The sequence below is a fragment of the Acanthisitta chloris genome, unplaced genomic scaffold (genome assembly GCF_000695815.1).
Source record: "Acanthisitta chloris isolate BGI_N310 unplaced genomic scaffold, ASM69581v1 scaffold40338, whole genome shotgun sequence".
NCBI lineage: Eukaryota > Metazoa > Chordata > Aves > Passeriformes > Acanthisittidae > Acanthisitta > Acanthisitta chloris.
The window spans coordinates 1-26,339 of record NW_008687189.1 but is presented as its reverse complement, the minus strand read 5'-3'; the positions used below and the strand labels follow the sequence as shown (position 1 = coordinate 26,339).

At 42.3% G+C, this 26,339-nt stretch overlaps 1 protein-coding gene across 1 annotated transcript; it reads left to right on the top strand.

The window, feature by feature from the left end:
• Positions 1-2,409: 2,409 nt before the first annotated feature.
• Positions 2,410-20,338, top strand: LOC103807740 (rab GTPase-activating protein 1; the record flags this gene model as incomplete). The annotated part of the gene is made up of 12 exons (XM_009080485.1): positions 2,410-2,608; positions 7,765-7,999; positions 8,256-8,460; positions 9,048-9,222; positions 9,474-9,631; positions 10,850-10,960; positions 11,597-11,663; positions 12,649-12,751; positions 13,918-14,087; positions 16,509-16,683; positions 17,342-17,435; positions 20,188-20,338. Coding segments are annotated over exons 1-12 (1,794 nt in total), but the record flags the coding sequence as incomplete, so codon positions are not given.
• Between the last annotated feature and the right edge of the window lie 6,001 nt (positions 20,339-26,339).

The window sequence follows — 26,339 nt, the reverse complement described above, 5'->3', positions numbered from 1 at the left end:
GTTGAAGCAAACCAAAGTCTCTTTGCTTGTGAAGTAGGAGACATTGGCTCCTTCTGAGGAACATTAAACTCGAGATCTGTGTTTGACTGGGTCTTCCCTCCTGCCTCTCTAAGCTGGGAGAGCAGAAAGCTTTGGTTCTGAGACAAGGTGCAGGTGTTACCAAAGAGCACTGTCACTGCTGTTGTTTGTTCTTGGAGTTTGATTTCAGAGGAGTCATAAGCCACATGTAGTTGCTCTGCTGGTCCTTGATGTGTGCCCATACTGTAATGAGCTCGTAGGCTTTCTGGTGGTAATTCTGCCACTGTCAGTTTTCTGATTCGGGTAAAGTGATTGGTGTGTTAATCTGTATGGAATGGAGGAAATAAAACACAAGCAAACTGTGAGGATATAGGAATTCTGGTTAACTTTGGGCAATGTTTCGGTACCTTAAGACTACATTGCACCTTGACTGTTTGAGCATTAATCCGATGAGCCTCTGTGGTGGTTCTGGTGCAGTTGGGCAATTGAGCTTTGCTTGCTCCTACCTCACAAACAAACAAAAGCTCCTTACACTCACCCGCTGCATTGTCCCCTTTCCTGTGCTCTCCTACCTTGTGTAATTTCAGTGAGGCTTTTTCTCACTGTAACTTGGCAAAGTCGGGTTGACTGGGATCTTATGCTGTGGCAATTGTGTGTTGTGACACTGCTGTGGGGTCAGGCTGGGCCAGCTGTGCCCCAGCAGCCAGTGGGGCTTGTTTACACCATGACACACAAACCAGCAGTGTGCAGAAGCAGGTCATGTTGGTTACTGGAGTGAGGGCAGTGGTGGTGAAAGGTGTCAGATTGAGAGACTTGGGAAATAGGTGAAATTAGCACTTCAAGACAGACAGGCTGCCAAAATAAAGTGCTAGATTGATCCTTGCCTAGATGGTCTTTCCAGCTGCTTGTGATCAAAGCCTGCTCTTTGCTGTCAGGGTGGCAGATGAGTTTGCTCTGTTTGAATGAAAACAGTAAAGCCAAAGGGGTGGTTAGTGTTTGAAGCTTATTTTTAGTCTGCGTTTCAAGGTATTTGATTTAGATGTTTTCAGGTATCTGTGTGTTACATGGTGTAACAGGGAACTTCTGTGAAGAAATGTTTTAATATGAAACATTTGAATATGAATTCTTGAAACAAAATCATCTTCAAAAATAAGAACTTTGCCCTACCTTTAGGATATAACCCATATAATCACAGGTGTGTTGTCATTCATGAACAAACCACATCCATTCTTCCTCTCATGCTCTGCTTCCATTGTCCAGTGAAACATGTTTCAGGACCACGAAGCGACTCCATCGGTAATCAGCTAAAAATAACCCAGAGGGGGCAAAAAACTGTCCTCCTGGCAGATTTCATGCTGCATTGGTGGCTGTGGAGGGAAGGGCAGTGATAGAAATAAAAGCAGGCGTTGCTATTTCGGGTGCATTGTTCTGGGTTCGAGAGGAATGTGATGAGCCTGAGCCGCGGTGCCTGTGCCAGGGCTCTGCTCTTCGGCTGCGCTGCTGGAAGCCACGGTGGGACAGTCTCCACCAGATGGGAGGTGGAACTTGAGGCTGAAAAAGCACTTGAGTCTGGTCATGGTTGGGAGTATGTACGCAAGCCATAGTGATAAGGGTATATTTGGGTTTCTGGGAAATTGGATCCCCCGTTTTTATCATGGCATCTGTTTTAAGCCATGGATTCTGGGAATCTGCTGTAGAGTTCAAGGTGTGCAGCTGAACTTCACCTTTTGTTCCTTGCTTCCAATGCCTCTCAGTGCCAGTTCCAGCCTTTTAAAATCCTCTGTTGGCTCTGATTCTCGGTACTGATCCAGCCTACGCTGTTCTTCCTGCTTCTTGGAAGTCTTTGCTTTTATTGTTCCTTATAGTACAGAAGATTCAGCATAGATTCATGAGATGCTCTATGTCCCATGATTTTAGAGCATCCTTGTCACAAAATATCAGGAGTTAGATCAAACTCCTGTTTGGGGGTAAAGAACGTGAGTGCAGCTGTGAGCTCTCATAGCTACAGAAGTAATTTTCGCATGACCATAGGTGAAGACAGTAAACGGGCTGTACAGTCCTGGCCATAGCTGTCAGCAGGTGTAGTGGATGTTCTGCAGGCCTGTGTTGTGTGATGTGTAGAAGGTGGTGCCTGACATAACCATGAAATACTGCAAGAAGCTTTGTTAGCTTCCCTCTTGTGAGCTGTGGAAACCAGAGCTGTAACAGCAGTGCAGCTTAGCCAAGCCCAGGCAGGACCACGAGTGTCCACTGGCAGAGGAGTTGTCCCCTAGGTGTGCTGTCACATGAGTTGTGCATTATAACTAGTCAGCAGGTTTCTGAAAAGAAACATTTGAGTATTTTAGCATGAAGTTTTATATAAGTATTTTTATGATTTTTGTTTTTCAGGCATTTATAACATATTTAATCTCATTCATGAATCGAACTTCCTTTTTAAGTCATGGATGACAAGGCTTCTGTTGGAAAAATCAGTGTCTCTTCAGACTCGGTATCCACTCTTAACAGTGAAGATTTTGTCTTGGTTTCCAGGCAAGGGGATGAAACACCATCTACAAATAATGGTAGTGATGATGAAAAAACAGGACTGAAGGTAAGAATCCATAACCTGAGTTTGTTCCCTGTTCTTCTAACTCAAACTAACCATAGAGAGCTTAAAGAGGGACTTCTTTATTGTGGAAAACTTGACAGAAGGGAGAACTTATTCAAGAATCAATTTTGCCAGTAAATTCTGCATGGCTGATGTCAGAGGTGGCCATTAGGTTTTGAGTAAGAGCTCTCTCCATCACTACCTGTGGGTTTTTTCCCACTCTGCAGAATCCTTCGTGAAGTGCTTAGGCTGAAACAGACTGTCAAGAACTTGGAACTGTGCTTTTGTCACAGCTTTCTGATAGAGAGTAATATTAGCATTCACTTGATTTGACCGTATCTGTTAATTCAAAGGTAAAGTTTTCCCCAATGTGAAATGTTCTCTTTAAGAAATGTAGAAGTGTAGTTAAAACTAACAACTTGGCATGAATCAGAGCACACAAGTTTGTGTGGAAGGCGTGTGAGAACTGGAAGGTCACTGACGTCGCCTCACCCATCGAAGTCCTGCTTGATAAGAGACCCTTGTCACTCTCCACGTGAGTTTTTTTTGGCTACTTAAAGCAACTTTGGTCCCAATTTGTATTTCAGGAGCCTTTAAGCAACATGGCACAAGTGGGTAGTCACTGCAAATTCCATCATGTGAATGTGTTGAAAAACTGAATCTTTCCTAGTGTGAGTGAAGTTAGTATGTTCTTTCTGGGAGATGGAGAGAGATGCTCCACTGCTGAAGAGACTGATGCCTGCTGCTGCATCTGTGTCTTTAAAGATATTGATGTCTTTAAAGATGATAAGAAATGGCATGTTCTGCCTGTTGGACTGGGTGCTGCTCTTCTCCTTAGCAGCAGTTGTAACAGACATTGAACATTTCTTGATGCTTTTGCTCATCTGGCTTTTACCTCCCAAGTGCTTTCTTTGTTTTTCTTGCCTTCCTCTGACCCCTGGACAAGACGTGACCTTATGGTGACTCCTTTCTTTTACATATGGCTTCGAGCTAATTCTCTCAGTTAAGAGTCTCAAGATTGATCTTTCGCTTAATCTGGCAAGAATGTTCACTTCTGTTTGATGGTTGTGGCAGAAGGTTGCCACTTCTCATCATAGGATAGTGTAAAAAGTGTGAAAATCTCTAGAGCAGTGCGCCTGGTAATCTGTGACACCTGCTGAAAGGCCCAGCTTGTCTTTCTAGATGCTGCAAATACCAGCAGCTATAAACACTGAACAGTTCAGAACAGCCTCCTCAGTGGTGCCTACTTTGAGAATGCTTCTGTGGCAGTGTGTGTAATTACCCCCTGCAGCATCTTTTGAGACCCCAGTAGACAGACACTGTCAACCAGATTTTCCATTCCATCCAGTTATTTCCAAAGAAAATTTGGAAGCGTGAAATGCCATAGTCTGCAACACTTCTTGCTCCACATGGGAGCTATTTATATTGCTGTATGTTTCCAAAGGGGTTTATAAAATGCTGGCTACAGGTGCTGTTTCTCTTGATGGGGAAGCAAGAACACGAGTGCTGCTGCCTCCTGACCATCACCAGCTGTGAAGTTACACTGTTCCCTGCTTTGGCACCGAATGTCACAGAGCTTTGCAGGTCTTAAAGATAAGCTTCTTTGTGAATTTGGTGCCAAGACTTGAGCACAATCCTTGAACAAAGTGATTCACCTTGAGCCTTTCAGTATTCCAGCACTGAGAACATGTGCTCTTGGTTATTGTTTGCAAATTGAATGATTAGTGAGAATTTTATACCTGAAACAAGCACTCAGTGCACAGTCTAAATTCTCCCACATAGGGACCTTCCTGTTAACCTCCTTCCTTCTGTTCAAGGAGGTGAAGACTTTTAACAGAGGAAATGGGAAGACTTTCTAGCTGTTCTTAGGGACAGAAATTCTGGTAGTGTTCTACAAGAAAAGAGACATTCTGCCATGGCATATGGCTTTGTTCTTTCTAGTTTTTTTCCTCAGCTTGCACATAGTCATTTAGTAGCCAGTTAAGTGGAGTAGTGAAGGTTGTCAGAGGTGTGTTAAAAGTATTGTCTGTGATATCTAAAAGTGTTTCAGTAGTATATGAAAAATTAATGTTAACAGTACAAGATGAGAACTGAGGTTATGTATTTCAGAGGAACAAATGAGATGATATTTTTCAGGCAGTAGCAATTGCTTAGGTACTTATAGCTAAGTTAATTTGTATTTGTCAAACCCTATTGGCTTTGATGTGCCCTCTAAGAAAAGCAGAAAATGAGTTCAGGTTCATACTGGAGCAGATGTCTCTTCCTGGTGTTCTGTTCCTTTAGAAAAGCAGTTTGAGGCTGTTTAATTTGCTAACGAGCACAGTCTGAGGATGATGCTGGAAGTTTAGGCTTGTGTTTGCTCAATGTGACAGGCTGTGAAATGTGTACATGGGGCCTGAGGCTCTTGTTTCAAATCTGCTGATATGCTGCAGTTTTAAGTATTAATGCTGGGGACTGAATTAATGTAAGTTTTGTTTGGTTTTTTTTTTCTTTCCACAAGTCCAGACAGAGAACTATTTCTCCTGAATACAATCAGGAGCTGTATTTTTCTTCAGTTGGTCTTAATTTATAAATGTGGTTTTGCTTTTTGTCAGTCCTGAAATATTTGGCTTCATTTAAAAAGGGACTGTCATCGATTATTTTCCAGAAATACACTTTGTTAGCTGTTTCTGCTTTCCAGTATTGTTTCTATGTCTGCTTTTTCCCACTGGCAATGGGACTGGACTGGACATAGGAAAGCTTTGCATGTGAAGCACAGTGTAGAACAGGAGCCCTTGAATCACCCAGTACAGTGAGCCCTCTCCCAGCACAGGCCTGTGCGTCAGGAGCAGGGAATAAATTGCAGCTCTGATAAATCCCTGTTGCTCCCAAGGGAGTTTGCTGCATCCTAGTTAAAGGTTAAGTAAAACTAGTTCTCAGTTTTGTGAGAAATGGAGAAAGTCATGATTAGGGTAAATGGTTTCTTTGCTCTGTCTCAGGCAAATGTACATGGAGCATTTATTAGGTGCACCTTGTTCGTTTTTGCCTTCTGCCCTTGGCTCTGCTGCACTCAGTCATGCTGCCCCATTCTGGGATTTGGGTTGCAGCAAGGTCTCCATGATGTGAATTTATATGGTTGCATAAAAGGCTTCAGCTGACATGAAATGAGTTTGTATCTCAGGCCTTGTTTCACTGGCAGCTGGTTTGCTGCAGTTGCTGTCTGTGGCTCTGGGAACAGCAGGGCTCCTCTAATGCACCACTGTACTTGTGTGTCTTTTGGAACTCTTTCTGAGGGTAGTCTGGGCTGAGGCTTTCTTGGAGAGGTTCTTGTAAATTGCTTTTTAAATGAAGGTTTGATGATGAGGTTTTAGAATATCTATGAGAAGGATTATTTTTCTCTTTACATGCCTATTTCCTGTCACACTCTGAACAACTTGGATTTGTGTTTTAGTTGTCACTACTATCTTTAGGAAACTTTATTTTCAAGATAATGTTTTATAGGGCAGTACCTAGATATGTTATTCATGCTGATTATTTTGCCAAGTACAGTACATGATCATTCAGACTTTTCTGGCTTTTAATCTTGGTGGAGTAGAACATTTTTCACGTGCATTTTATATTAATACCATTACAACATTTAATTCTTACTGGATATGAATTTTTCACCTTCCTTTCCCAAACTGAAATCTGTTTAATGTCTGTGAGCAAAAGCATTTCAGATGCAGGTTTTTGCCAGAATGAATTTCAGCTTCAGGTTTCATGGAGAACAGGTCCTGTGAACTGGAAGTTACTTTAGGGTGTTTTATAGGCTTTAAAGGGCCTGACAGGATGTTACAATGAACTCGTTATATTTTGTTGCAAAACACATAAACTCCATACAGTAACGTGGTGCATCTTCCATCATCATCATCTTTCTGGTGAATGCCTGCAGAGACCTGAATAATAAACTTGATAGTTAAAAGCTTTATGCCTTTGATGGCCTCATGCTTGTGCAAGGTTTTTCATTGTATCCACAGTGGGTCATGCAAATGGAATACTACAATTATTGGGAGGAAAATGTAAATTTGTGGATTCCTGTAACTGGTTACAGGTTACAGATACTTCTGTGGATGTACAGCTAAGTAAGGTAGTGACTCTGTCCTGCTCCTGTCAGATGATCCCAGACAGCACAGGAGTGTATTTTAATCCATACAAAATAATTACCTTCTGTCTGAGCTTGGGCTTCAAGAGTATAAATGTCTCTGATACTTTGTTATTGTTTAGGTTCTGTAGCAAAACAGTCACTAGGTTATTGCCTTTTGGGGTCGTTGCATAATTTGGATGTTATTAGCTTGCATGTAGTGTCTGAAGTCACTTACAGAGAAGTAAGGATATAGAAGCACATATCTGCGCCTGGGGTGGAGGTTTGGTGTCAGCAGCAATAACCAGCAGCAGCTGAAGTGCTGGAATTGAATACCCTTTGCTGATGGCATCTGGTAAAATGCTTTAAAGTCCATTTCCATGCTTAATTTCTAAACCGTGTAAAGCATTGGCCATTTCCTTGTTAATTGCAGAGGAATGGACAAAGAGTTTCCTTAGATACAGTATCTGGGAATTTCCTGAAATGAATGTCTTCGTTCTCTGTCTAGCTTAAGACCTGATTTCACACTGTTTAGATTGCTTCATGCTTTCATGTTGACTTCAATGAGCACAAAGTCAGGCTGCAGATGTGTGAGGAAATAAAACAGTGCTGTTCTTCTCCTCAGCATGGTGGCACAGTCTTGTTCCAGATTCTCCTCTTCCTGTGAAACCTTTCTGTCTTACCCGTGAGCCATGTAACATATCTAATTATGTTTGTCCTTCTCGGGTACTAATCTAAGAATTATTGTAGCCATACTGTGGACATGTCTAAGTTTCTCTGTCATAAGCTGGTCTTTGTAGTTGGTAATCTCCTCACTTTTTCCAGTGCTAGAGCACTCCTGCTTTGAGCTTGTTGATTTGTTGAAGTAGGGAGGATATGAGCTGTGCTGGTGAGAATTTGCACACTGCGGTTTGTGTTTACGGTTGTAACTGGGTTAAGTCTGTTAGCTGCTGCTTTGGCTGGCAGAAGAAGCTATAGGAACAACCCTGTGCCTCAGGGGTGTTTTCAGTTGTTTGAACAGTCTCTTTTTTGTGTCCCATCTCTTGTCTGTGGTTTTTAGATCGTGGGGAATGGAAGCGAACAGCAGCTGCGGCGAGAGCTTGAGGACGTGCTGATGGATCCACCCATGGAAGATCAGTCCGGTGACCGGGACCATGGAGAAGAAGTTAGAACTGATGGAGATGGGGAGGAACCTGTTGTCCTTGAAGCTTCAGCATCCTCTACCATTAACCCAGTGTCTGTGGCAGGACTCCAGAAACCAGAAATGAGTTTGCCAGTGAAACCATCCCAAGGAGGTCAGGGAAAAAAAAGGGGGAATGTCTGGTGGTGTCTTATGAGCTTGTTGTTTGTGGGGAAAGGGAAGAGAATTCAGGTACAGGTGTTTGTGCCATTATAATCACCTAGTGCAGTAAATGCCTGGGTATGTAATGCAAGAGTCAACACATGCTGAACTGTCCTCTCTTCCAAAACCACTGCTGTACCAGCCTTGGGATGTGTGCAGAAACATGAAGCTATCTTGTTTCTCACACTGAACTTTGTGTCTCGCCGTAGACTGTGAGGATCTGAGCCCCTTCACACCGGTGACAGATGAGGACAGTGTGGTGTTCAGCAAGCTCACCTACCTGGGCTGTGCCTCGGTGAACGCTCCCCGGAGCGAGGTGGAAGCTCTGCGCATGATGTCCATCCTGCGAGGCCAGTGCCAGATTTCTTTAGATGTCACTCTGTCAGTGCCTAACGTCTCTGAAGGAACAGTGAGGTATGAAGCTCACCTGGGGCACTCTGTGACTGAGCATTTCGTCTTGTTTCCTTTTGAAAGCAAAGGAGCTGCCAGTTTGCCTGGCAGGAGACTTGAGCAACTTGGGATTTCGTTTAGTGGGTTTTAGAGTAATCTGGGAAAGTGATACTTTGATGACATTTTATGTCTAAGGATCAGTGTATGATGATCCAAGCTGTTCCCAAAGCCATAGTGGGAGTGGTTGTTGATGAACCCTTTGGAAATAGCCTGGAGAGTAGTTTGTAGGGCTGGAAAATGTCTGATGCACAAGGCTTAGCAGGGATGAGTCTATCCACTGCTGAATAGTAGTGTAACTTTTGGAAGACTAATCCCTGAAAGCCATGGGGAAATTATCGGTGGAAATGTCTGTTGCATTGTACTTTTTTATGCAGTTCAGTTTTAGTATCATTGTTGTGGTTGAATTTTGCAGTAAATGACAGCAGATAGTTTTTGTGATGCACTTCCTCTAGCAGGTATGAAATAGTTAAAGCTCACAAGTTAATATCTGGCTGATAACAATTCTTCTAAAGGTACAATTTGCTTTTTTTCCCCTCTCTCTATTTTAACAGACTTTTAGATCCTCAGACAAACACAGAAATAGCAAATTACCCAATCTATAAAATCCTTTTCTGTGTGCGAGGGCACGATGGGACCCCTGAAAGTGACTGCTTTGCTTTCACTGAAAGCCACTACAATGCAGAACTCTTCAGGATTCATGTCTTCCGCTGTGAAATCCAAGAGGCTGTAAGTTCCAGCTGTTTGTCTTATGTCAGTGTTACTCCTGAAATTTAACCTGGAGTGTTTCAGGCACTTCAGAAGTGACATAATTCATGGCTTTCAGAATGCACAATTCATAGTTAATCCTTCTAAAAAGTATAGAAAAACAGTTAATTAGATGCTAAAAGTGAATTATTTTTGTCCAGATCCTCCTCATTCTGTTCTTCAGTGCAGGTTCAGGTAGGTTTCAGCTGATCTTTGGTGCTGTTTACCTGCAGGTGAGCCGAATCCTGTACAGCTTTGCCACTGCCTTCCGGCGTTCTGCCAAACAAACCCCACTGTCAGCCACTGCCACCCCCCAGACTCCAGACAGTGATATTTTCACCTTCTCTGTCTCACTGGAAATCAAGGAAGATGATGGGAAAGGTTATTTCAGGTATAGATTCTTCATTCATGCATCATGTGGTTCTGTTGGAAAGTGAGTGAACAGAGAGAGTGAGGCTGAGGTGGTCCCTAAATTCCTTTCTTTGAAAATTTCCTAATCTAGTTTAAATGGATCCCAGACATGAATATTTTTGGGAAGTAAACCAGTGATAACCCTCTGGACTATCAGGTTATCTAGCTGAACCTGGTGCTACCTGCAAAGTGCTTCTTCTGTTTTGCTTTTTTTTAATTGTCTTTAAACCCTTTTCTGTGCGATGTGTTTTGTGTTCAGTGAAATTACTGAAGCTGAGATGCATCATTGTGGCTGTGCTCTCCCAGCCAGAGCTCTGGGCATGGGTTTCGAAGGTGCAGAGGCTGTGGGAATGCTGCAAGAGGCATAAGGGTGCATATTTTTAATGAAGTCTTATGAAAGAAGGGCTATACACTGCCCTTAGGTGTTTCATGTACCCATTTATAGTGTGCTGTAATTGCTGAAGTGTCTTTATTTCAGCACATCATGTCTGCCAAACACTCTGACTTGTTGAGCATGTTGGCTCCTAGCCACAGCTCTAGAGATGTTTCTTTCCTTGGATTTACATCTATCTCAAGTTGTAGTTATTAAATAAACAAATCCCATTTAATAATCCAGTATTTATTCAGCATTCCAAAGGACTGCTCAGGTGTTGAAACTGAAAAATTATTTAGCTCAGAGCCTGAGCCTGAAAGGTGCTGATAGTTCCTGGGCTTGGCTGCAGCAGCAGCAGCTGGGAGGGTGGCAGGTGGGAGCATGGCAGCAGCACTCAGTGATTCAGCAGCTGAAGTTCAGTGCTGCTGCCTTGGTACCAATGTCAGCTCAGTGCCAGCAGTGCAGGGAGTGTCAGCCAGCCCAGGCTTTGATGGTGACATGGCTTCTAGAAGTTGTGCAGCTAAGAGCTGTTTCAGTTCCAGCTCCACATAGTCAGTCTGATCTCAGTCTTTATGCACCTGACCCAGTGTTGGCTCATCTCCCTTCCCCTGTCACCCTGGGTCACTGGCAGTGCGTTCCTGCCGCGCTGGGGAGATGAGGTGTGACTGCATGTTTGGCTGTGAGTGTGTACATCCCCTGTTCTCACCCTAGAGACTGAACTGCTGACAGGTAAAGGATCTCTGCCATTCCCAGGCCTGGGTGTGCACCTGCTGTCACAAAATAACACTCTGAGGTGGATTTTTTTCCTTTCCTGGTGACTAACAGTGCAGTTCCCAAGGACAAGGACAGGCAATGCTTCAAACTCCGCCAAGGCATTGATAAGAAGATAGTGATTTACGTCCAACAGACAACTAATAAAGAACTTGCTATTGAGAGGTAATTTCATCAATTTAAAAAATATTCTTTGTCTCTCTGTTCGTGTTCTTTCCCCTGAGGCAGCAGATCAGTAATTGTTCCATGGACACTCCATTTGTGTGATTTAAAGGCAGACCTCTCTCAAATGTGGTAAATTGGAGGATGAAGTGGAATATACCTCTGTGAGCCAGAATTCCTTGTGAAATTAAACCATAAAAGACACTTCAGCTGATTCTTGACTGTACCAAAGGGTAAATGCTATGCAAGTATGTCTCAAGAAAACCCAACTAAAAGAAGGGCAGGAGACTGCAGGCCAAGTTGTCCTGCAGGATAGGGAGCCACTGTTAGCAGTGACTGTTCTACACTGTTCTTGAAAACAAACATAATTGAACAACTTTCCAGGCTACTGTAAACAGGGTAAAAGCATATTGTAAATACACTTCTGAAATCTTGCTTGACACTTCTCATATTGGCTTGACATTGTTTTGCTGGACATGCTCGATGCTGCTTTCAAATGTCAGGGTTTGTTGACATTTGTCAGTGGATTCATGGGCTGTTTGTGATGTGTGACAGCAAATATTTAGGTAAGAAACATTAATGGTTTGTCTATGAGTAAGTCTAACTTTTGCAGTTTAATTTCCTTGTCTGCACTTGCAGATGTTTTGGCCTCCTCCTTAGCCGTGGGAAGGATGTTCGCAGTGGGGACATGCACCTCCTGGATTTGGTAAGGAGCTTTGGCTAACTACGTTCAGTACTTTGGTTAGGATTGTGCATAATCTCAGGAGGAACAGAAAAGATTTAGGCACTCGTGCACACTTGTTGGTGGGGAGTGATGCTGTAGCTCATACTGTTGAGGGTGAGGCTCTGGGCAGCTGAGCTGAATCCCTCCCTCTGCTACAGAGAACGTGACCTGATGCTTGGGCAAAGGAGTTGCTCAATTTTGTAGTCAGTCCTGGCTGTTCTCAGGGGCCTGAAATAAGAAACATGGAACCTTATTTTTAGAAGTGCTGAATATTAAAGCTCTGTGCTTTGAACATGAAAAGTTTCATAGATACAGTGTAAGAATTGAGGCCTGAGAGACTTCAAATATAACACTGAGAGTTGGTGGGTGCTTTATTCTTGTGACTCACTTTTCTATCTATAAAATAATGATAGAGATCATCTGACTTCACAAGTGTGAAGTGACAACAAACTTGCTAGTATTTATGAAGTACATGCTTGTTAACAATAGGGATTACTCAAAAAGGTGCAATACTACATGAATAATTTTGCTTTTTACCAGGCTTTGGACTGCCAGAAAATAACATTTTTGGGAAGACAGGCTGAACATGAGATAAAATATTGCTTTGGTTCTTAATGGATAAATAACATTGTTACTGGCTGTGATCTCACCTGCACTTCTGTGAGCTCAAAGTTGCTGTCAGATGGGCACCTCCAAAACTACTGGTCTGCAGGTCTCACTAGGCAGATGTTCATACCATGTACACATAGAACAATTAGTATTAAGTGGCCTTTTTGTCTTATCAGCAAAGGAGACCTAGGATTGCATGGAACTCTCTTCTTTCCTGCAGAGGTGATCTCTGGAACAGACTGTCACGTGGACTTGCCCTTCTCTTGCCAGTGCAGTAGCTCTGTTTTGGGGCTGAGACTTCATAACGTAGAGATTTCTGTAATTTAAATAAAAATACATAAACTTACCTTGTTTCCAGGAGTCCATGGGTAAAAGTTCTGATGGGAAATCCTATGTGATCACTGGGAGCTGGAATCAAAAGTCTCCACACTTCCAGTTTGTGAATGAAGAAACACCTAAAGGTATGAATGTTGCCAAGTGTTATCCCTAGGCAGGGAAATGACTTACATAGTGGGCATTGGATCAATTCTCTTTTCCCTTAAGATGAATCCCACAAAAAGACTTTCACAGTATGGGATATATTCTCAGGAAGGAGGATGCCAAATACCACATCAAAATCTAAAAAAATAGACAACTAGAAGAAAATTGTTCAGCAATACCTTGTAAGAGCTTTGTCCTACCAGGAGGTGTGGGGACAGGATGGAGGTGCTTTGTCCATCATTGGAGCTTTGTAAGAATCCCATTGACAACTGCACTAAATGGCTCCTGCAATTTCTACTTTGCTCAGTTCAGATTTTTCCCACCCCAAGTTTTCAATGAAAACAGAAGGGTTCCTGTACCTATGAAAATGAAATAAACCACTCCCAACTGTCAGCCAAAAATAGCTGATGCTGCATTGCTCTCTTGAGTCCTGAAACAGATCTGTCACTACTTCTTTTGAGATGTCAGCCAAATTATCATCTCTTCAATCTATTGTCACAGTTGCATGCCAGAGCTTGGGGAATTTAATGGGAATTGACTGGGCAAAGTCATAAAAGTCAGCTGCTGGGCACAGTCTGCTGCTGGATTGAATGCCATCCTGCCCAAAGGACACAATTCATCATGCAGTACCAGAGAGATCTCATAGGTCACTGAGCCCAGTTGCCTCCTTTTGGAGCATCAAACTGTGTAGGCAATTTTCAGAATGTCACAGCTGAGATGGTTTTAGATGCCTTTAATATCCTGGTACTTAACACTTAAGTAACTTCTCAAACCAAACCAGAACTGCAGTGTAATTATGCTGCATGGCAAGAGATCTGCACTGTGCAGTTAAGTGCATAGATCCTTTCTAATGTTTAATGAAGGTTTTGGATACACTTCAGTGGGATTTGAAAAAGCAGAATTTTTATTCTCTTCAACAAGATCATTTTCTTGGCTGGAAGACTTCAGTTGCTGTAGTCTCTAGTGGGTCATACATAGTCATCTGATTTCCCTGGTTTGAAATTTCTAGGGTTTGGAGATGTTAAACTGGGGGAAAAAATTAATTCTGAAGAAGAGTTTCCTTTGTTCTTTCATGTAGGAAAGAGGTTATGGATTATTTTGTTTGAAATACTTCTTTTAATACTATTGCCTCATTTCTCCTCCCTAGATAAAGTATTGTTCATGACAACTGCTGTGGATTTGGTGATCACTGAGGTGCAGGAGCCTGTTCGGTTCATCCTGGAGACTAAAGTCAGGGTCTGTTCCCCGAACGAGAGGCTGTTCTGGCCCTTCAGCAAACGCAGCTCCACTGAGAATTTCTTCTTAAAACTGAAGCAGGTAATACTTGAAACAATAAAGAAATAAAATTGGCAGTTAATAGGCTGTTTCTCTCTATGATTGGTAAAATCTTTACTAATATAATGTTCATAATGCAACATTTTGCTCCTGAATCAAAGAGGTACAATAAATGCTCTTCAGTTGCAGAAAAGCTCTGCTTTATTGCACTGATTGTTGCTGGCTATCTGCTGTTCCCATAAAGAGCTAGAAATAGCTTTTCTGGTAGCTTTGATGAGGCTGCAAAGTTACAGAGAGGCTTATGGATTTTCCAGCCAACACACAGAAATAAAAGGGACAGAGCATTTATCTGCAGACTGGGGCTCTGCTGAGAGTTGTGTAAGGTACAGTGGGTAATGGGGTAACATTAAGGGTTAAGAGGGAAAAAAACAGCCCTTAGTGTAATGCTGGTGATATACTATTGATATATCACTGGAGTTATTTTATCATACAAATTGGACATTTCTTTTTAACTTTTTTTTTGAGGAGCAAACATCCACCTGAAATTCCGAGAGAAATTCTCGTTTGTGAAGGTCTCTTTTCCCCTTCTACTTGGTTGGAAGCAGAGATTTCACACACACACCGAGTTTGCCCTGGGGAAAAAAAATCCAAGCAGCCACAAAAGAATCCCTAGAACTTGTTAAAAATTTTTACTGCTTTTTCCAGCTTATTTTTTACCCTATCTACTAAAAAGGGAAGGATTATTTCTGTCCAGGATCCATAATAACAGTGCAAGGCAATAACCTAGTCCCAAAATAAGACTGGTAGGTTGGAGGTCCAAATCACTAAAGAGATGAAGTACTTGAAGTGGCTGACATTGTCCTGATTTAGAAGTTATTGTGCTGGAATTAAAGTCTTGTCTACAGAAAAGGAAATGTATAGAGGCAAATAACAATGTGCTGTATATGCTCTCTCCAAGTGTGATAATTCTGGGTGCAACTCTAAAATAAGCAAGGTTGGAGTCCTGATTTCTTCACAAGTGTTCTTATTTAAAAGAGGCTTTGAATTAAACAAGAGGCTTTTCTTCACTCTTTTTGCACTTGTCTCTAAGTGTTCAGAAAGAATGGGATCTGGGGAGTAACACAGATGAGGTTCACTAAGGATTCTTTTTTGTGTATGTCCTATTTTTTATGTAAAACATGAATAAATGTTTTGGAAACTTCAAAATTTAAGGAGGAAAAATTCTTCATGGATGAGCTCAGCCTTTGTATTTAGGATATGTTTGAGGTGGAGCATGGAGATGTTGAACAGTTGAGGCCCTTGGGCTATAAATATTCTACAACCTCCAAAAGGTGCCTTTTCTGTTTGGCAGTTTAAAGGAAGCTTATCTGACTGAGCTAATTCTGAATCTTTTGTCTTACCAAATTCACAGGCATTGTGACTTGACTTAGCCAATTCTTTTTTCCACAGGCACTGTCAGGTTATCCAACTTCCAGTGTTTACTAATGGAAGATTATCAAAATTCATAGTGGAAGCAACAAATATAGAATGCAGTGCCTGATAAGGCTGGAAGGGAAGCCTGTTTCTGTGGAGTCATGATTAGCCTATTAAAAATACAGCTGTGTGGAATTGGCTTATCTTGCTCTGGCAGTGTGTGTTTATTCGGAAGTGGTGAAAGCAGAGGGATTTCATTTGCTCAGATTACATTTAGTGATTTAGTCATTTTTAGTTTTGATGCATTTCTCTTCGGTTTTAATACTCCAAAGGATAAAATTGAGCACTGGGAGCTTAATGTAGAGTATAATTATAAATCTTATTTACCTCTTTTCTTCACCTTCCCTTTGTGCTATCTATTTTTATTCATTTAGGAAAAAAAGGTTCCAAGTCCTTAAACTGTATTAAAATTCTAGAACCACTTCACAAAGAAAAATCTTCCTTTAAAGGAAAGGAAGGTATCAATTGAAAATCAAGGAGAAACAGGGCCACAGAGTGGACTTTGAGACTCAACAATTTGTGTTCCTGCAGCAATGTATACACAGATATGTGAGTTGGAAGCTTTGCTGAAGGCAATTGCCATGGTGGGAAAATCATAAAATCACAGAGTGGTTTGGGTTGGAAGGACCTTAAAGCTCATCCAGTGCCACCCCCTGCCATGGGCAGGGACACCTTCCAAGGCTCCAAGCCCTGTCCAGCCTGGCCTGGAACACTTCCAGGGATGGAGCAGCCCAAGCTCCTCTGGGCAGCCTGTCCCAGTGCCTCAGCACCTTCACAGGGAAGAATTTATATCCTATATAAATCTCAGCAGCAGCAACACTTGAGGCCTGCACAATTCATCAAATGTGCTGCAAGTGTGAACATTCCTCGCTGTAGAATGGGATGGAAATTGTTCCTCAGCTCTCCTATTGCAGAGAGAGAAAGCAGAGCCTTGGGAAGTGATCTGGCATTTGTGTGGCTTTTCTCAGTACAATGAAACTTGTTTCCTAGATAAAGCAGAAGGACAGAAAGAATAACTCGGACACCTTGTATGAAGTTGTGTGCCTAGAGAGTGAGTCAGAGAGGGAGAGAAGGAAAACCACAGCAAGTCCCTCTCTTCGCTTGCCCCAGTCGGGCTCACAGGGCTCCATGATCCCTTCGCCTCCAGAGGATGATGAAGAGGAAGGTAAGAGGCAGTTTGTGTGCTTTGTATGCTCTGAGAGAAAGGGCAGTTGGGAAATAATGCAGTTACAAAACATGTCAGATCCTTTCCAGCTGGAATCTGGCCTACTGATGGGATCTGGCCTACTGTGGGGTTTTCCTTGCTCGAGTGCTGTGAGCCTTCAGTAATCAGTATCCCAGTGTTCCTGGGTCAGCCCCTGCCTCATGTGACCCTTCTGTGTCTGTGCTTTTCTCAGCCCAGGCCCCCAGTGTGATATATTTGGGACAATGTGAAAAGAGGCTGCTAAAAATTTGGGATTATCATGTAACTCCTGCCCCTCCCTGAGCAGCTGTGAACAGACTTGAGAGTAAAAATGAGAAGCTGGTATTATTTGGAAGCATCAGCAGGCAGTGTGCTTTGGTGAAGAGAGGAGCTGGACATCTGTGAGAGATGAAACTGCCCCAGGACCTGCCCAGCTTGAAACTTAATGCATTTTCAAGAACATTTTTTCTACTTCTAAAAAATTCCTTTAAACCAAAACATGGACTAGTTCTGAGTATATAAACATGTGGCCTTGCAGCTCTGAGCTGAAATGGATATGACTTGAGTTTCTGCTTTTTCACTTTTTCTGTTGGCCTTCCCTGTGGCCTTGGCTGAAGTGTCCCCTTTGTTCTGTTGGCAGACAACGATGAACCACTCTTAAGTGGTTCTGGAGATGTTTCCAAAGAGTGTGCAGAAAAAATTCTTGAGACGTGGGGAGAGCTGCTGTCCAAGTGGTGAGTGGCAAAGTCACATCCTGAATATGCTCGTTCTGCTTGGAGCTTTTGTTATTTCCAGAGGCCAGTTGAGATAAGATTAGTATGGATTGAGTCCTCTATCATCCCCAGAACACCCCCTACTCTCTGGCTTCCTCTTTTGTGATTGTTTAGAAGGTGTTCTAAATATTTTAATTTTTGAGGGCATGGTTAATGTAGAGAAACTCACACTGCGTCTTTAGGTGGTTCTGTCTTAACTGTGAGCTCCCTGGGATTTTGGTAAAGCAAACTTAAACTAAGTAGTATAAAGAAAACACAGCTCTTCCTTTGTCTTTATTTTGCACAGATCACTCCCATTCCTCTTTGTAATTCTGCTGTAGTTCACAGCCAGTTTTCCCTGCAGCTGTCATGTCTTGGTGACTGGAGCTTAGAATATGGGAGATTTGGACTTGGATAGCAAAGATGTTTTTCCTCCCTTATCTAAAGGAAGGCTCTAGAGCCTGCCAAGAAAGAAGTACATGAGCTCTGCTGATTTTTCCCTAGAAAATGCCAATGTACCACAAGAGTGCTTCTTGACAGTCCAATTGCTAATGCAACACCATCCTCCTTTGATGGGGGATCTTTTATTTGTCTTGAAGCAGCCTGAGCAGTTCTAAAGTGATGCTGATTGTTGCAAAATTCAGATTTGTGTCAGGTTTTATTTTTCCCCACAAAGGGGATGACAGACAACATGAGACTGAGCTCAAACGTGCTTTGTTTTGAGCCTGGCTTTAATTGTTGCCTTCTGCTTCCTACTGTTAGTGAGGAGCAGGGCAAGGGGTGTACAGCAAAGGTGAATGGTGTTTAAATTTAAGGAGTAGGACAGCAGAGATGAGAGGAAATCCTGTAGCTTAGATGAGGAAAACTATTGATGTGACCACTTAGCCAGGAATCTCTTTAAATGGAGATTTTAACAATTCAGCATTATTTTCTGCAATCACTTACTACCTATTTGAGTAAGTACTTTTCCTTCCAGTTTGCTTTTGCACTAATTAGGGAAGAAAGTGGACATAGAAATGGACCTATTTGTAAGAAGGGAAAGGCAGTGGTAACATGATACATTTTACTTTTCCCTCTCCTAGACTGGGAGAAACATCTTTACCAGATGAGCTCTGTACATCTGCTGCTGTGAGAAAGTTGCTTTCAACTTGAATTTTCTTGTAATTCTTCCAAGGGCTCAAAGATAATTAAGCCACCTGACTCCCATTGGAAATGTTTTGGCAGCTCTAAGAGGATGTGGAGTGCTTCTGTGCTAATGCTGGCAACAACTTTAATATGTGTTAAAGGGCTTTCCTTCTTAACTAAAAACTCGCATTTGGAAGCAATGATCCTCCAGCTCTTAATGTAAGAGGATTGCAAATCATAAAAATCAGAGTTCAGGTAGTTTCATGCTAGTCTTTTAGAATTCTCTAATTAGATTTGTATAGTAATTAAATATGCATTGGTATTTGTGATTTCTAAGTAATATTTGGCTGATATTTCATAACTGCTGAGTCACATGATTTGCTCATTTCAAAATACTTTGGAAGAGTCTAGTAGTGTGTGGCTTTTAGTCCTCAGCTTTCATGGCTGTGTTCATTGGAACTGATGTGGTGCTCACTCTGATCTGAGATTAAGGCCAAGCAGTTTTATAAGCCTTTGCAGAACTTTGATTATTTTGTATATGGCAAGTATTTTATATAAAGATCCTTATATAATACAAGGGTATAACAAATGCTCCATAAATATATGTCTATAGGTATGACTGTATATAGATAAAAATGTCACTACTGTGTGAATATTATTTTTATTGTAGCTGATTTCTTTCAGAGAAAGCAAAGTGGAGGAGTAGGTGATGGTACTGTATTCTGTGCAGTAAATACTGATTTACATGTCCACATTCCTAGTCCCTAGATTCCTGTGTCAGCACACTATAGACTGGACAAAGGCAGCAAAGAGTCCCAGTCTGGTCAAATTATCCTCCACAAACCTGTTAAATGTTGCAAACACAATTAAATACCAGTTTATCACTGTCATAATGAGATCAACGTGACCCAAGTCCATGTTCTGCCTGGCCTTGTCTGTCAGTTCCCTGGGTCATTTTACCCAGAAGTTTGTTTTTCCGTAACTGCAGAAAAATTGTAATTTCTTTGATTTAAGGCCTGTGTCTTTGGGGGATTTTATGTATAAAGCCACAAATGAGCTGTTCAGCTTAACTTGCTGTAACTGCATAAATTATGTGTAGGTTTAGCTTTTACAACTTGCTGTGCTGTAATTTATGAGCTGTCAGCGCTGGAAGAACTGTTTGGTTGGGACTGGCTTGTACAGTGGAGGCTGCTTTAATGCAGGCATGGAGTTAGATAACCATGTGAGGTGGTTTTTATAGCTCTCCTTCCCTGTCTCTGTCCCTCCCTCACCTAGAAGGTTACCTGCCTGCTTGGCGTGGGAGTCAAGTCTGCAAACCAGTGCTCGTTTGGTGGAGTTTGGAGCTGGAATTTACACAGTGTGATCTCTGGAGGGTTTTGGTTTGTTGAATGTTTTATGTATGAATAGTGTATTTCAATTTAATGAGAATGAAGAAAATAGCTTGGAAATACTTCTCAAAATATGTATTTTTTTTCATAACTTGGATTTCACTTGGAAACATTGTCTTGAAATTGCTGTCGGTTGCCATGTTTGCTGTTCCACCTCAGCAGTTGCTGGTGTACTTGGCTGTCCCAGTTTGGGTGTAGTGACAGTGCCTTCTCCTCCCCAGGCACCTGAACCTGAGCGTGAGGCCCAAGACGCTGTCGGCGCTGGTGCGCAGTGGTGTCCCCGAGGCCCTGAGGGGAGAGGTGTGGCAGCTGCTGGCAGGGTGTCACAACAACGATCACCTGGTGGAGAAGTACAGGATTCTCATCACAAAGGTAGGATGCTTTTTCTCATCTTTGTTCCTCCCATATCTCAGGGAATGGAAATACAGAGGCTGCTGAGTGTGTTCCCTCTCGCCTAAGGGTTTGTGAGTGTCTGAGTCAGCTAGGGACTGTAACTCAGTCCCCCCTCCAACAGGCAGAGCTAGTTGTGACATTAGGCTGTTTTCCTTTAATAGTCCTAATTCTGTTTCACTCAGATGAGTTCTGAGTGAGTTTGTAAAAACTAAGTATCCTGTTAATTGCTTTCATAATTGACAGAGATGCAGGGAACTCATTTCCTGTGCTTGTTTGGCTTTTCTGAATGAAAACTGAATTTCGCTGCATTGTCTTAACATTTATGCTAAAAATCCAACACCAATTGAAACTGCAGCCTTTTTTAGCAGAAAATAAGAATAATAAGGGCAGTTTTGTCCCAGGCAGGAATTTTTTTAATTTCTCATCTTGAATGCTGACCTCAATGAGGTAGGAAATGAAAAGAATCATATGTACAGATGACATTCAGTGTTTCTCAAAGTTCTGGAGTAACCAGTGGGTCACAAAATGAAATGTCCCTTGCTTGTCTAGAAAACTGGTGTGTTAATTTGGATTTGACCATTATCTGCATATCTATATTGGATTTTACCGCTTTTATCAAACATGCAAGTCTAGAAGGACAGTATTAGAAATTATTAATGATGCAGCTTTAGTACAAATATAACAGAAATTAATTATTCACCAGTTAAAAAGCAAAACAACTGAATCAGCCTTTGTATATCTATCTTCTGATGGCACCAATTCACAAGGAGCAATTAAAGACCTTGTTCTGAGGGCAGGAGGGCTTCTGAAATCAAACTCAGTTTCTGCTGGAATCATGCAGGAAGGATCCTACGTGATGGGAATGAATCATGTTAGATTAGCTAAAAATGTTCTGCCATGAGTACTTTCACATAGTTATTGAATATAGGAGAAACCCAATCTAAATTCCTTAATATTGGTACATGCATCATGGAGATGTAACTTGATTTTATAGTGAATAAATCATAAAAATAATGTGGAGGTTGAGTGCTCTGGCAAGGAGTGATCACAGTTACCCTGTTGTGTTATTTTAATTGCCTGGTGAGTAGCTGACAGCCTCACTTGTTTCTCTGTTTCAATGTTTTGGTATCAGAATGGAGATGATGTTGTCTTTGTGGCACAGTTGGTGACATGCACTGCTACTATCTTTGTCAGCTAGAAAGGAAGAGTGTAACATTTCAGTTTTAAACCTGTGAAACCTTTCCACTCATTTTCGTTTGGCTGAGACAAAGAAAATAACCTGGATCTAATGTGTTGGAAGCATCTCTAGAGTCCAAGTGAAAGGGAGAGTAGGCTGATCCAGCACTGTGTTCTGCAGCAAAAGGACTGGCTCTACCTGCAGTGGTCATTCAGTGCCGAAACTAATTAAGAAATGAAAGAAAATGGGTACTGACTGGGCATGTTCAGGCCCTGCTGCAGTCATGTGAGGCCTGTAGCACACCACCAGCATGCTGCCATAGCCAGCTCAAGCAAATGAAAATGGAGTTTTCTTTAATCTGGAAGTGTCATATTAGCCTCCTTGGTGTGCCTATTTGCATTCTGGTGACTAAGATGTTGAGAATGGATGTGACTGTTCCTGTAGAAGGGACAAAGGTTGGTGCTTGAGAGCACAAGTGTCTGGTGGGTTCACAGTGGCATTGGGATTTCTTCAGTCTGCAGGCAGGGGAAGAAGTGTAAGGTTTCAGAAAGGGTTATCAGTGGCTGTGTGGAGGTACTAAAGAGGAGAACAGGCAAGGAATGCTGAGATTGTCTGGGAGGCTGACGAGAACATGAATTCAAGATCCAGCAGTGCAACGTTTGCAGACCCTTGATATGAAGTATATGCCGACAGAATAATAATGCTGGAGTACTCTTTGGCCTTAATTTTATTATTTTCATGCCTTTCATAGATAATGTGATAATTTTGGAGTTCTAATGTGACTAATTTTTACTGCTCTTAAAATAGCAGCTCAGTTACAGTCAATATGCAGCAATGCATAGAGAAAATGTGCCTGGGGCAAAAATTGTTAATTATGTGAAGGCAAGGGCCCCTTACTTCATATTGCCTTGCCATCCTTGTCATGCTTTGCCATGTTTTGCATATCACTGATACCAACTCCTCTCTGCAAACCTGCAATTATTTGCATTACCATGCACTGAAGATGGTTTATCTGGGAATAACTGCTGTGATGTAGTGCAGGAGCACAAGTTGTTGATGTGAAACCTCTGCTCTTCAGTGCAGGCAGGAGATGCAGTAAGCCTGTGTGAGTGCTCATAATCCAGTGCCCCTTCTCTCCTTAATGTTGACCTCTATTCCTGTAGCTGCATTTGATTTCTGCCAGGCTTTTCATGACCCCACGTGGCAGCACAGTCCCAAATTAATAAGGATCTGTGTTGACAGCTGTTTCAAAAGCTTCTGGCCTCTTTCAGGGATTTTTTTCCCCTTGTGCGCAGGATGTTGGATGCAGCACCCCAGGATTTCTCTGGGTGGTTGCTTTCCTGTGCAGGCTCAGGGGATCTCAGGTTTTTGCTTTCTTTTGCAAATGAACTGCTGAAAATTTTTCGTTGCAGCAGTTCTGTTGCATGACAGTTTTTTGCTTACTGCTGAGATATGGCTGCTGAGGGATTGGAAAGGAAATGTCTCCTGTGGAGAGACCAGTGGAGAGGTCTCTTCGTGACTTTGACTTGTGCATTAAAAATGGCATTGAAACTCTGCATCAAGGTGGGCTGTCCTCTAGTCATTGTGTCAGCATTTATTAATGACTTGCTCCTCATTTCTTTGGCAAACACTCGCTGGGGCTATGTTCTCTGTGCCTTTGTTATTGCCACGGTGTGGAAGTTTCACTGTTGTGGTGCTTCCATGAATTACTTTTGAGAATTTGCACACCATCTGTGTGCAATAATAAAGCTTTTAGCAACTCCAGATTGCCATGCTCGTGGTGGGGAGCGTGGATGAAAGCCAGACCAGTGAATTAAGGTCATGTCCCTACTGGGGACAGAAAGCAAGCTCTAGGTAAAACGATCTAGACAATCCCTGTGAGAGGCATCTGTTCCTGGTAGGACTTTGGCAAACATGGCTATGGCTCTTATCTCCAGACTTCCAGCCACTGAAAGGTAGGAGAAGAGGCATGGGGACTCACTCCAGGTATTAAGGGAAAACCCTGCATGTTCCTGACAGTCATAGGTGGCTGGAAAGTAGTGTTGAGTGGAAAATGTGTAAAGGCACACAGGTAAATAGCCATGATACAAAGCAAAAGAGACAACAGCCACTTCTCAGACAAGGTTTGTAAAAAGGATTAATATAACTACTGAGTCTCTCACTGGAGAAGTTCTTCATAATACCAACATTTTAAGAAACTGACATTTACAATATTGAGGAGAAAGTAAAAGCTTTTGGATATAGGTCTGTGTGGGAGGAAATAATGTCGAAAGGAAAAAGACGTGAACTGTTGTACCAGATAAATACACTATATTAAGAAATGACAACGTGAGAGGGACATCTTGTGGCACAAATAAAATGAAAAATAACAGGCCAGTGGCAGGAGTAGTATCCTGGAATGTTACCCCAGGGTTACCATTTGTGGTAGAAATTCTAGGCCTGGTAGGAGATGAATTTGTTCCAGTCTCTTATAGCAGGACTCTCACTACCCACTTTCTCATCTTCCCACCTTTTTGTCTCCATGAGCAGAGGCTTACAGAACACAGACGTTTTGCCAAATATACTTGTCTGTCTTGCTGCAAATGATACTAGTTTTTAATGAAGAAATAGATTAAAATGTCACTCCCATTATTTGACTGAATGTGTTGTCATCAGTAGCATAAAATGTGACAGAACTTTAGCTGTGGGTGGTTAACACTTATTTTCCACTTGTGTCACAATCCTATTTCCATATGCTCATATAAATTAAAAGGAATAAATTTAATTTTCAGGAGTACAAAGGGCCATGATTGTGTGCAGTCAACTGAAATGAGACCTAACATACATCTGTGAATCACAGTGTAAGGATGACGTAGCCTTGTCAGTGTGCCTGAACCTTGTTTGATTAGTTTTGATCACATGGTGATAAAAGTTTAATTATCTGTCACAAGCAGTAGTTTTCCCAAGAGTTGTCATTCTAACTTTGAATGATTTCTTGAGTACCTTTTCATTGCCTGAGATGAGGCTGTACACACAGTGTAGAGCGGGAGAAATCTCTACAACACAGCAGTATTTTCAGTCTCTCAGACCTCAGCCACACTTTTCAATGCCTTCGAGAAGTGGTGGTTCGTGGGGAGCTGGGTGTGACCTGAGCAGAGATCTGGGCAATGAGGACTGTATCCCCAGCCCAGGGACTTCCAGTTGCAGTTTGCACCTTTTGGCCACTTCTGCTGCAGAGGTGTTTCAGAGGGGGAGCTTGAGATGTGGCTGGTTTGGGTGTTTTAAGCAAGCAGGAGCAGGTTGGCAAGAGCACTGACTGGAGCTACTGATCTCAGCTTTGGAGAAACAATAGAATGTCAGTTAAAGGGAAAACCAGACATGTCTCCTACAGCAATACCTCTTGGCTTCTGGGCATTAAGCTTGTACTTTTAATAAAATCCTGGGCATTGGGGAGGTTTTGGTTTCATGGTGCATCTTCTGTTTAAAAATTTCAGCAACCAGATGTTGTTTTGGTTGGTCTCATGATTTCCATTGCTACCTTGTTTTTATATATCTGGAAGTTCAATGTATGTTGTTTTTGTGGGGATGTTGGCAATGTGTCTATTCATGCCTAAAGATCCAGAAATACTATTTGAATCAATTGGTATGTAAATCATTCTCTGCTTTGGAAAGATAGGAGATCATTTCTCCAGCAGTAATTCAATCATAGCTTGTTTTTTGTAAAACCACAATACCCTTGCCTAAATTTAATTCAAAGTTTATGTTTCCTAGATACAGTTCTAGTACTTCAGTTGCCATGAGTAGAAAGACCATAAATTGTAACAAAAATGAAGGACAAGAGTAAAGAGATCTTTTTGGGGCAGAGATAGGGCAGAAACCCCAAGTTCTGTTTTCAGGCTTTTGCACAAGACTGACTGAAAATCTGCCAAGTCATGCTGTTATTCAGCACACATTTTTTGACCAACACAAGTGTATCATAAAAATGTTTTTTTAACTTAGAGGTCAGGTAAAATCCTAAGTGTTGTGGTTTGATTGCTTTGAGGTCTGTCGCTTTGGCCACAATTAAGGTTCCATTGGGCATTTCACAGAATGACCAACGTTTAGCTTAGGTTAACCCAAACCTTGGGTTTTTTGGTGTTGGGGGAATTCAGTGTGTGGACTTAGGCTTGTAAGGATGCCAGTTTCACACCTTCATGTTTGGCTAAAGGATTGGCGTTGAGCAGAGCCTCACTCCAGTCTCTTGCTGGTTTGATCAGTTCACGTATCAGTTCCCTAAGCCGTGGCAGTGGAGCAGTCTGGTATCAGGGTCAGAGAAGGCACTTCCCCATACCGTGGGAACGTGTTTTCCAGCCTGTCAATTTAGCTCTCCACAAACAACAAACAATACCTGTACTGTGTTATGCCTTTTTGCCTTCAAAGAGGTTTTTCTGGTTACATAGTGTGATGGTATTAGCTTATGGTGTGAATACCAGTTTAAGTGCTGTGCTGTGAAATCTCTGGCGTGTTTGCTGGCTGGAATGTCGTTGGGTTTTCTGGTTTGGCGTGGGATGTCCCGGGGACCGGCAGGGACGGCGATGCCTTTGCGTTCTGTGCCGATGTGTGGAGGGAGGTGCTGCCTGCCCGGAGCAGCCTCTGGATTAATGGTGGGACACCGTTCTCAGCTTCGCCCTTGGTTTCGAGTTCCTAAGCAACACGCTACACCTAGGAAAGGCACGTTTATTCCAGAATCGGTATTTCCCCGAAAGGCTGGGGTGGAAAAGCCCAAGTGACGCCGCAGCGCGTGAATTCACGGCGGCGGCGGACGGTTGGCGCGGGGAGGAGCGG